General features: G+C 45.6%; 1 protein-coding gene across 1 annotated transcript; it reads left to right on the top strand.

The window, feature by feature from the left end:
* The first annotated feature begins 3,908 nt into the window (after positions 1–3,908).
* On the top strand, positions 3,909–9,103 carry HEY1 (hes related family bHLH transcription factor with YRPW motif 1). Its single transcript, XM_032763354.2, has 5 exons — positions 3,909–4,137; positions 4,423–4,498; positions 4,604–4,687; positions 4,874–4,955; positions 5,848–9,103. The coding sequence occupies exons 1-5, from the start codon at positions 4,046–4,048 to the stop codon at positions 6,426–6,428; spliced, it is 915 nt and encodes a 304-aa protein (XP_032619245.1). The 5' UTR covers positions 3,909–4,045; the 3' UTR covers positions 6,429–9,103.
* The last annotated feature ends 2,333 nt before the right edge of the window (positions 9,104–11,436 follow it).

Raw genomic sequence — 11,436 nt, 5'->3', positions numbered from 1 at the left:
ACTCTGTAGTGTCATGTAGATAAGCCCTTCATCACACATGAACTTTGTCAGAGCAGGGAATTTCACCTTGGTCTTCTAGCTTTAAAGGCTAGTGGCTTAAATCAGAGAGCCAGCTTTCCTCTGCAGCCTAGCTGCTCACCAATATGAGTTCACAGTCTAGCCCAGATATGTTTTTGCAAATGAGCTGAAGGATTGGAGCATAGTATAAGACAAATCTAAAGACTCTATGAATTTTTTGAAATCCTCTAGAAAAAAAATAGTCTGGACTGCTGTCATAAGATGCCGATAACACTGTTCTTGCCTAACCATGTTAAACACCCTTACCAACACAAGATTTAAAATCCATTTAGTGGCACAGACTTTATTTCACAGGATTTGTGCTTACAATGAGGACTTTAATGTGAAAGTTTATCCCAATCCTTGGCCAATTTGGCGATAATGTTGAATTTAAAAATGTTTTGGTGAATTGGACATTACTAAATGCATTTTAATTTAGCACTTATACCTTAGTCTAGTATCAACTGTTCCAACCAATACATGGTCTGGCCCTAGACAGAAGGTACATGACAGACCTTGGGGTCCATCAAAATTAGCACATCCAAATTGAAATGCTAGATCCAAACTCTTGAACTTGGGGCAAGTGTTGGTCACTGCTCAAACTCATCTTTGTTAAAAATGACAAATTCACAGCACCACTTAAAGTGCATGATAAATTCTGCCAACTCCTTTTTTAATGCTTCTATTGATTTTCAACCAGTTACCTTGATTCCAGGAAATCATATTTTAAACAGTGAGACTTGTACTGAAAATGAACATATTCAGGAATGAAATATGTAAAGAAACATGCAAGATTCAGCGCAGTAAACTCTGGAAAAACTGGTGCTGTGGTTCAGTAAGTTCTTGGTTGGAGGGTTAAGGTTTTCAACTCGCTGCAGCATGAGTGCCAGAGCCACTAGTTGAATTGGGAAAAGTAACCATAGTAACAGTGAATTTCCGGGACTCGGTATGACAGGTTGATGGGATTACTCTTCAAAGCAGTTGCTCCCTTGGGAGAGAAGACTTAAAGGGTGAGGTTTGAAGTTAATTTAGTGCACACACTAGAACAAGGGTCAGCAGTGGCAGGTCTCTGCTGAAGGGAAGCCTACAGCAGCAATAAACAACTCCCTTTCAGTGTTTTGACTAGTATCGAAATAGCCTAAGGAAGCATAAAACAGAGAAGAATGGTGGAAAAGTACACACAAAATCACACAAACTCACTCAGAATGATAATTATGATCAAGAATTCTTAGACATGTCAGGCCAGAACTTTGGGCTTGCCATGGCAGCTTTGCAAGCACTCCTGCTTTACTGCCTCTAGAGTAATGGGTGATTCCAGAGACAAAAGGGAGGTGGATGGACCCCTTCTATGCTCCAGTAGTCCCTGGCTCTCGGAACTGCCCCTTGGGGACAAGGGCAAATGTTAGACCAAACCTGAGAACCAGTGTGACGGCAGCATCAGAGGGACATAAAAGTGCGTTTTGAAAGCTATTTTGCTCTGTGTTTCTCCTGATCCTGCGCTCAGTTGGAGTGGATGATCTTTCTAGACCAACGCATCTTTTAACATTTCTTATCTTATGATAGCAGCTGATAGTAATCTGCAATTACGCAGACACAGGCCCACCTACGTGCTGACTGTCTTTTTTTATACATCATTTTTGAGAAATAAATAACTGGAAAAAACCTCTCTAGAAGTTGTCTGGCCTCCTTAGTCAATGAGAGGAAGTACACATGAAGAGTAAGACTGTATACTGAAAATCCTTATGGAAATCTCTGTAAGTGAAATAGATTATTTAACATAAATTCATTTCTAACACTTCTTTAAAAAGTGCAAAGGACACCGTCTTTGTTATGAAATAATCACCTGCAAATCTGTCTGAAAATCCTCATTCCCTAGCACAAGGCAGACGTGTAACCCTTCAGCCAAAACAGAGTGTATAATGTGCCTTATATTGCATTTGCACTTTTAAAGCTTACATGGCCAAACACATTTCTCTCTTTGTTTAAAGCCCAATCTGCTTCTAAGCTCGTAAAAGCCAAATGCATGGCCAGAGAATGTTTATGATTTACAAATGCTTGAAAATAGATTTAACGGAAAAGCTGGCCCAAACTTAACTCTAGCTTTACAAAGAGGGCAGATTAATTTAAAAAACATTTCTTGGGAATAGATGGTTCCTATCTTATTCCAAGGGCTGGTTGCAGGCAACTGCACGATCGTTCTATCGGCTAAACTGTAACTGTTGGCTGTGCCATCACTGGCTTTTATCTCTTTGGCTCCATTTCCTTTCACTCTGCCAGAAGCTCCTTCCAAAAATGTTATTGTTGCATTTACCAATAATATGGACAACTCACTGAAATGTACACTGTGAAGCTGTGTGAACAGTTAATTTAAAACAAATGGGATGCTTAAAGCAACTAGGTTAGTAGATGGAGCAGAGGAGCAGCCCTGGGAAAAGCTAGGTTTCCTGGTGCTGCCTTATAGTGTGGCAGTGGGCATCCCTTAAGTTTTTTTTGTGACTAAGTTCCCCATCTGTGAATTCAAAACTATCCACCTAGTAAAGAACCCTTATTTGGGGTCTTGTTTAAATTAAGTATTATCTGTATTACTGTAGCATTTAGGAGCCCCACTCATGGACCAAGACCCCATTGTGATTGGTCCATCAATGATTACTAGCCAGGATGGGCAGGAACGGTGTCCCTAGCCTGTTTGTCACAAGCTAGGAATGAGCAACAGGGGATGGCCCCCTGGATAATTACCTGTTTTGTTCATTCCCTCTGGGGCACCTGGCACTGGCAAGGGTCAGAAGACAGGATACTGGGCTAGATGGACCTTTGGTCTGACTCAGTATGGCTGTGCTTATGTGTTGTATAAACAGAGCACATGGCTGATCTCTGCACCCAGGAGCTTACAGTCAAAGGCAAGCGAGACTAGAAGGCTAGGGAGAGATAACAGGAGGACACAAGGAGCCAGCACCATTCGGCCTCAGATACTGTAGGCTTGGCACCCCAGCAGCCAGTCATCAAGGTTTTTGTTTGTCGGCACCAGGCCAAGGGCAGTTCGAAGGCGAGACTGGAGGGAGGCTAACGAGGTGCCCCTGCAGGTGTTTCCCGACGGGCCCCCAACATGAGGGCCAGCGTGGGCGCACGCATGGAGGCGCTTGGTTGCCACTGCACCACAGCTAGCAATGGAGGCTGGCCTGGCCGGCTGATGGCAGGGCGAGGGGGCATTTCCGTAGCGAGCCAGAGCCCATCACAGTGACGGGCCCACGACACGACGGGAGCTCACGGTACGAAACTACCTCCCGAAGCGGCTCCGCCGGCGGGCGGGGGAGGCACAGAGGGAACCAAGACGCGGGCGGAGGCTGCCCCGCAGGGGCTGGCAAGGCCACCCGGGCTCCCTGCGCGGCGGGCGGCAGCCCACAGCCCGAGCGCCGAGCGCAGCCGCCCGCCGGGGCCCTGTCTCTATGCCACGCCCGGCGCGCCGTGGAGTTAGGCTCACACCGCGGCGGCCGCCGCTTGCCGCACGCACAGCCCAGCGCCGCAGCCGGCCCCGATTGGCCGCCAGCCGGGCACCGAGCAACTTTCCCACGGCCACTAGGCCACGCGTGCGGCTCCGCCAGCGCCCGACTGGCTTCCGGCCCAGCCAATGGCGCAGCGACGGGGGCGGGCTCCGAACGCGGCCATGTGTCGCTCCGAGCAGCCCCACCCCCAAGCAGCGCCGGGGCAGGAGGAGAAGGCGTGTTGCTGGTCGGCCTCCCCGCCGGCGGCTATTGGCTGCGACCGGCGGCGCGTCCGCCAATCAGGACAGCGGGGCCAGCGAGTGGCTACAATGTGATGTCTGTGGCCGGCGGCGCCTGGCGTCCCCCCCTCCCGCGGGTAAGAGGCGAGGCGTGGGAACGGGATGGGGGAGACGGAGCTGGCGGAGCCAGAGGACGAGCGGCAGCGGGGCGCGCACTGAGCCAGCCAGTCCGGCCCGGTCCTGCAGCCTCCCCTGCCCGGCAGCGGCAGCATGAAGCGGGCGCACCCCGAGTACAGCTCCTCTGACAGCGAGGAGCTGGACGAGCCCGTCGAGGTGGAGAAGGAGAGCGCGGACGAGAATGGGTGAGGAGGGGAGCGGGGGCGCTGTGCCCCGGGGGGCGCGGGGCGCGGGGGAGGCGCCTGTTTGCGGCGATCCTCGGGGGAGCAGCACCCGGGCCGTGCTCCGTGTCCGCTGCGGGCAGGTAGGTTCCCTGCCCTGGCGGCTCACACCTTTGCTTCCCGAAGTCCGCGCGCGGAACCGCCTCAGCGCACGCGTTGTTATTATGGGAGCGACTGGGTTGATCCTTCCTTACAGCCCCGTTTCTCTCGCTCCCGGCATCTGCCCTAACTGTTTGTGGTTCATTTCAGAAACTTGAGTTCAGCTCCAGGTTCAATGTCTCCATCCACCACCTCCCAGATCCTGGCCAGGAAAAGGCGCAGAGGGGTGAGTCCCTTTGCGCGAACTGCTGATACCCTCGCAGGGTCGAGCTGCCTTGCCCCAGCCTGCCTTTTGCAATAAACGCTGAAAGCCTGTCTGTTTTACTCATAGATCATCGAGAAACGTCGCCGGGATCGAATCAATAACAGCTTGTCCGAGCTGAGGAGACTGGTGCCAAGTGCTTTTGAAAAGCAGGTAATTCACATTGGGCTCTGAGTATAATTAGCATATGTGACTCAGTCACAAGGACTGCAGACTGGAAGTGGTGTTGCATTTTATCCCTTTATAGTTCATTTTGCACTATTTCTGCCAAACTCTTTTAGATCTTCTAAAAATTGACCTATTCTACCCCCTCTCCTCTCCTGCTCTCTCTTTTTCAAGGGATCAGCTAAACTGGAAAAAGCTGAAATTCTGCAGATGACTGTGGATCACTTGAAAATGTTGCATACAGCAGGAGGCAAAGGTAATTTTTTATCTGAGAACAGATTCAATAGTCCTGAATAAACTGTGATTACAGCAACAAAGTTGTAGTAAGACCAAGCAGCATCCTGAGCTGTAACTGAATGTCCCACAGATTTGTCATCTGACATGCTGCATGCAGTGGGAGGAGAAGTCAAATGGAAGTATGTATATACACTACTGGGTAATTCAGTATTTCCTCTTACATGGAACATTGTGTAGTCTATTTACTGTTCTATGTTAAGTGCAGATTACGCTGTTGTAGACTATAGATAGACGCTTTGTTGGGAAATGATTTGTTATCCAAGTTTCTGTAAGGTTATGGCAGCAGTGTGAAGTGAAGTAACTTTCAGCCACAGAGAAACAGGAGCTTCCCTCCCCCACCGCCCACCTAAAACAAGTGGTCTATTTGGGATCTTTTTGGCTGTTTAATGTTATAGGTTGAAATGGGTAGTGGAGGAGCTAACACAAATGACAATGTATAAATTGATGTTTGAGAACCGACAGCTAGTCTGTGACAGTGGCCTATGATAAGTTACATGTGTGTGACTAATGAATTTCACTGTTCAGTGGCTTTGTGTCCATTGATGTAGCTAGCATTGAAAAATACGTCTCTTCTCTTTGTGCATTCTTTGCTGGTAGTGTGCAGTTTCAGCTTACGCATGCCAATCTGCGACTGGTCCTGGGACTCGCATCATGACAACACTGATACTGTAAAAGAAAAACGTGTTAGACCACAGAAGAGTTTTTGGAAGCCATTCTGTTGTTGGGGAAAACTGCAACTATATAACCGTCACACTCAAATGAAATGTGCTTGCAGGGAATGTGGAGGATGCAGTGTAGCCAATGACTAAAAATGATATTTTAAGACTCCACTCTTTGTTCCTTTTTCTTAGGCTATTTTGATGCCCACGCTCTTGCTATGGACTATCGGAGTTTAGGATTTCGAGAGTGCCTGGCTGAAGTAGTCCGGTACCTTAGTATTATTGAGGGTCTGGACACTTCTGATCCTCTTCGAGTTCGACTGGTGTCTCACCTCAATAATTATGCCTCTCAACGGGAAGCAAGTAGTGCCCATACGGGCATTGGACATATTCCTTGGGGCAGTGCCTTTGGACATCATCCTCACATCACTCACCCGTTGTTATTGCCTCAGAATGGGCACGGTAATACCAGTACCACAACGTCTTCCGCAGAACCACATCACCAGAGCAGAATTGCTGCTCCACATGGTGAAACGTCTTCACTGAGACTGCCCCCTAATGGCAGCATTGGACCAGTGCTCCCTGTGGTCACCTCTACTTCCAAACTATCTCCTCCTCTACTGTCCTCCATGGCATCTTTGTCTGCGTTCCCCTTTTCATTTGGTTCGTTCCATTTGCTGTCGCCTAATGTACTCAGTCCATCTGTACCAGCACAGTCGGCAAACCTTGGCAAGCCCTATAGACCGTGGGGGACTGAGATTGGAGCCTTTTAAGAACTAATGGTTTAGCACAGGGTGAGGGAAGCTTAAAAACTCGGCTGAGCTGGTTTTATTGCCAACTTCAGTTTTAAGTTCTTAAGTAACTGAGGCAAAGGTACAGTTCAAGCTTAAGAAAGTTTGTCTAAAAGCTGAAGTGTTTTGAGTTTTTTACATTTTTGTATTAGCAGATTTAAAAAAAAACAAAATGAGTTGTTGAAGTTTGTCCAAAAATAAAATCACACTAGTACGTTAACACTTGTGATAGGTTTATGCTGAGTGTTTAACTCATTTTGTAAACAATTTGTCTCAAATGATTCCATTTTGCCTGAGAACATTGGACCTTTTTTTAACATTTAGTGTATTTTTGTCTATTTACTGTTAGTGACAGCTTATTTTTAGTTTTAATTTTTCAAAACTGCTATTCTCAGCATTAACATAATTTGTGTTTTTGTTAATATTTTGACATTGAGATGTTCTATAAGGAAATATTCTTTTGTAAACTATATTCTGAATTTTATATTTCTGAACAAAGCGTTGACAAATCAGATTGACCAGGTTTATGCCAGAAAAGGAATTCTGTGTCACGGGCTGGGTGGGTTCGGTGATCTTATCCTAGTGGACTTTTATCACAACTCAGAACCACTGCATTATTTCTTTTGGCATAAGGAGGGGCAGTTTTTTTGCTCAAGAGCAAACTACTGCTAGAATAGCAAAGGTGCTACTGATCAAGTGTGAATTGTTTTGGTGTTGATATAGGTGGGGCCCTGGGGGAGGGAGACCAACACTTTACACCACTTTACTGGCCAGAGCCAATAGTAAATGTTCTTTCAATTGTGTGGGCTCAGAACCTGATCTTGGTTACAACGGAGTACCCTAAATTTATACTTGGGTAACTGATTTCACCCCAGGAGCTTCAAATTTGCACCTAAAATAAATTGTGGTGGTATTTAAATAGCCAAAGGAATGGTACAGTGGAAACCCCTTCCGGGCATAAGCTTGTTTGGTAACAAATGTGTTCTCTTAACTGGTCAATTTTCTATTGTATTTTACTTTGAGATGCACCCAGAGGTGATTCCACATATTTTACAAGGGCTCTGCTGTATTCTTGTATATATTCTAGTTTGGGTTTCATGAGACTCTCATTTGGAACAGGTTTATTCTGTCAAAAGGTATTCTTTAGTGGGCTCCACTGAATTGGGTTTGGTCGCTTTTGTATTTGTGGCTAAATAAAGGAGAAAGAACAAACTATTATGAATGACATTTTTGTCTGGTGTGTCAATGGGGAATCCTGTAGCCAGGGGTACCCTCTGAGAGGTTGCAGAACTACTTGTTCTTTCTGTGACATATAGTTGCACAGTGATGTTAAGTATGTCTTTAAATGTTACTGTGTACTTTTCTACTGTGATTCAGTACACAGAGTAGTGCTATGTCTCAGGATAAAGCCACCTTTCAGAATCAGGCTTAAAAAATGAGTATTAAGATTATTTTTTTGCTTTTCCCATGCTTGCCAGTCCAAGGAGGCTAGGGTGAAAGACACCAACATCGGTCTAGAGAGGAGGATAAAGTTGCACTGCACATGCTGATAAAAGCCACTGAAATTACTTAGGTTTTTTTTTTTTTTTTTTTAAGTTAGCATTAGGAACCTGTTGATGCTGCCTCACACATGAGAGTTTTGTTTTGCCCAAACATCTATGTGAGTTCTGCAGATAGGATGTAAAATGAACTTGAATTTTATGTGTTTGTACAGCATTTAGCATGATGGGACTCTGACACTGATTGGAATCTGTGTGTTAGTACAATGTTAATAATATGGTGCAGCTGGCTCACACATACTGAACTTAACAATATGATGTCATGTGTGTAAAATACTTCCCTAAAGCAGCATGAACAGAGACATGACCTGGGGCACTTGGTTTTCTGTAGCATTCTGGAAGTCGGCACCTGCAGAACTTAAGGATTCCTCCACCAGGTACCTTAATTCCCCTCTGTGCATTTGATTTTATAGAATAATTCTGTCTTTAAATGGCTTATTTTTGTTCTGACTTAACTCTGCCAGAATAGAGCCAGAGTGCCTGGCCCCTTGGGAGTAGCGTACTTTGTTGTTTTAAAAGAATTCTCTGCCTAATATAGGAGTGGCATTAACTGGAGCCTGACGGATGTCTTGGTTCCCTTAGTTGAAAGAACCATTGCCTTGAGGTTGGGAATACTTAATATGGGAGGGAAATCAGGTGTATAACCTCATTCTGTTCTCCTAGGCTGGAGAAAACTGTTGCCAGTCATGAAGGTAGGAAAAGCAAAACTGAACATTAGTGCTAGAAGTATGTCAACGTATCACAGTGAAGAAGTTATAGAATATAGTGTCTATAAACATATGAAATGAAAGGCTATAAAAATCAGATTCTAGTTTCTCTTTCAGATGTATATTGTCACATATATAATTATGTTCCTGTTAGTTTGGTACTAAACTAACACATCTCTACCTAAGGGATTGCCAGAGTGCACACATCTGCTCTTTCATAGAGTTTAAAGGCTTTCTAAACCACAAAGCTGCTAAGCCTCAGTGATTATTTCCTTCACTTCCAAATGTTTTTGCCGATCTTTAAATTGCTGGCTCTCCTGTGTACAGAGACCCACATAATTATTTCTATCCCACTGCCCTAACACTGAATAAACTGGGTTTGCAGAGTGCATTAAAAGGTTCAAGACTGGTATTTGTATCTTAATCAGTCTAGTGTGTGTTCTTTCTATTGATAAAAGCAAGAACGTTTATGAAAAAAAATTCTTATACTTGCTTTGTGAAGAAAATATAGGGTATTCTTTAGAGGTTCAAAATCTACCAGTGATGGTCTTGAAACAGAATGGAATTATGCCGATAGGTACTACCCTGGTGGTGCCCAGAAATTCATGAAAGCCCAAATAAATTGCAGGAGAGGCAGCAAGGCCTAGTATAGTGGCTTTCAAACTTTTTTTCTGGCGACTCTGTTGAAGAAAATTGTTGATGCCTGTGACCCAATGGAGCTGGAAATGATGAGTTTGGGGTGCGGAAGGGGCTCAGGACTGGGGCAGAGGATTAGGGTGTGGGGGTGAGGGGTGTGGAGTTGGGAATGAGGGATTCAGGGTATGAGAGGGGGATCTGGGCTGGGGCAGGGGGTTGGGGTGCAGGAGGGAGTCAGGGCCCTGGGCTGAGGATGCAGGCTCTGGGGTAGGGCTGGGGATGAAGGGTTTGGCATGCGGGACATGGATCCAGGTTTGGGGGGGCTCAGGGCTGGGGCAAAGGGTTGGAGCACAGGCTTACTTCAGGCAGCTCTCAGCAGTGCAGCGGGGGTGCTAAGGCAGGCTTCCTGCCTGTCCTGGCATTGCAGACCACAATGTGCCCCAGAAGCAGCCAGCAGCAGGTCTGGCTCCGAGGCAGAGGCGTGCAAGCGGCTCCGTACGGCTCTTGCCTGCAGGCACTGCCCCCTCCACCTCCCATTGGCTGGGAACTTGCCAATGGGATTGTGGGGGCAGCACAAGGAGCCCTGTGGCCCCGCCACCTAGGAGCCGGACCTGCTGCTGGCCACTTCTGGGGAGCAGTGCAATGTCAGAAGAGGTAGGGACTAGCCTGTTTCAGCTGGGGAACAGCACCACCAATGGGACTTTTAACAGTCTGCTTGGTCGTGATAACCAGAGCTGCCGCGACCCTGTGCCTTACATTCTGCGACCTGCAGTTTGAAAACCACTGGCCTACTAGATGGGACCCCATTCCATACATCAGGAGACCTGAGTTCAGTTCCTGACTTTGCCACTAACTTGCTGGCTAGTCTTGGGCAAGTTATTTAAACTTTGTGTCACAGTTTCCTCAGATGTAAAATGCAGTGAACAGTGTTTGTCCCCCTCCCCCCTTAGTAAACATTTTTAAGATCTGCAGCTGAAAATTGCTCATTATTAGTAAAAGTATAGCACAAGAGAGCAGTGATATTCGGACCTCAGTGGTTCAGGAGCCAAATTAGCAATCAACATTTCCCAAAAGAGCCACAATTGTGTGAATTTCTTGTTTCATTTACTATGTGTATAATTTATATAACTCTCACATCAAAATGACTGACCAAGTATTCTTATTTTGTCAGCTATGATTGGTTAATAGCACAGTAAAATCAGCCTGATTGGTTAATAACTTAGATTGCAGCACATGATATTAAAACACCATGTGATTTATTAGCCACAGAAGACACATTTAAGAGCCACTTGGGGCTTGTGAGCCTCAGTCTGAGTATCACTGGTATTGAGGTAATTAGGAACATTGGACTGGAAGGGATCTCCTGGGTCATTGACTCCAGTTTCCTGATTTTGTGGGCAACCCCTTGTAATATCTCATACATAACCCAACTAGTTTTAAGATGGAGCTTGATAAGTTTGTTTGCCCCCCTCCCCCTCCTATCAGAAGGCTGTTTCAGAATCTCAGTACTCTGGTGAGTAGAATCTCTTTGATTTCCAGACAAAATACCTTTATGACCAGTTTATACCAATGCACTAGGTTTATAGTTCTATTTTTTTCCATTGCTGCTAGGTGGATACTCTAATACTACTCTTACTACAAAAAGTAAGAAAAGGCAGAATAGGCTTTTACACTAGGCAAGCCTTGAACTGCAATATACTGATACCTAATGGCTAATCAAGAGTGTCACTAAATGAGCTTTGTTCATCCCTGACAGCTGGAAGATAATTATACGGACATGAGTTTAAATGGAAGGGGAAGAGAAGGGATGTTTCTGTATGTCAAATCTGCATCCTGAACACAAGGCCCCAAATTATATCCCAAGTGCTACAACTTTGATGACCCCCGAGTCTGCACATATGTATTATGAGGCTAGAGCTCAGTGGGGGATATAGGATGATGGAGAGACCTTGAACTACTGGGAGAAGCCTGAAAGCAAAAATGATTTTTTTTTTTTTCTTGGAGGAGAAGAGCAAGTTGAAATGTGGAACACATCTAGAAAGCGTGATCAATACTGTGTAAAAATGGGTAATTCTAGAATTAGAATTC

Source organism: Chelonoidis abingdonii, chromosome 2, assembly GCF_003597395.2.
Source record: "Chelonoidis abingdonii isolate Lonesome George chromosome 2, CheloAbing_2.0, whole genome shotgun sequence".
NCBI lineage: Eukaryota > Metazoa > Chordata > Testudines > Testudinidae > Chelonoidis > Chelonoidis abingdonii.
Note: the sequence above shows the minus strand (reverse complement) of the source record. Positions and strands in the feature narration are given on the sequence as shown.

Excerpts from the sequence above, each read along its gene's own strand:
- HEY1 (XM_032763354.2), top strand. The coding sequence starts at position 4,046 with ATGAAGCGGGCGCACCCCGAGTACAGCTCCTCTGACAGCGAGGAGCTG. Across the intron at positions 4,138-4,422 it reads GAGAGCGCGGACGAGAATGG|AAACTTGAGTTCAGCTCCAG; the intron begins GTGAGGAGGGGA and ends GGTTCATTTCAG. Across the intron at positions 4,688-4,873 it reads CAAGTGCTTTTGAAAAGCAG|GGATCAGCTAAACTGGAAAA; the intron begins GTAATTCACATT and ends CTCTTTTTCAAG.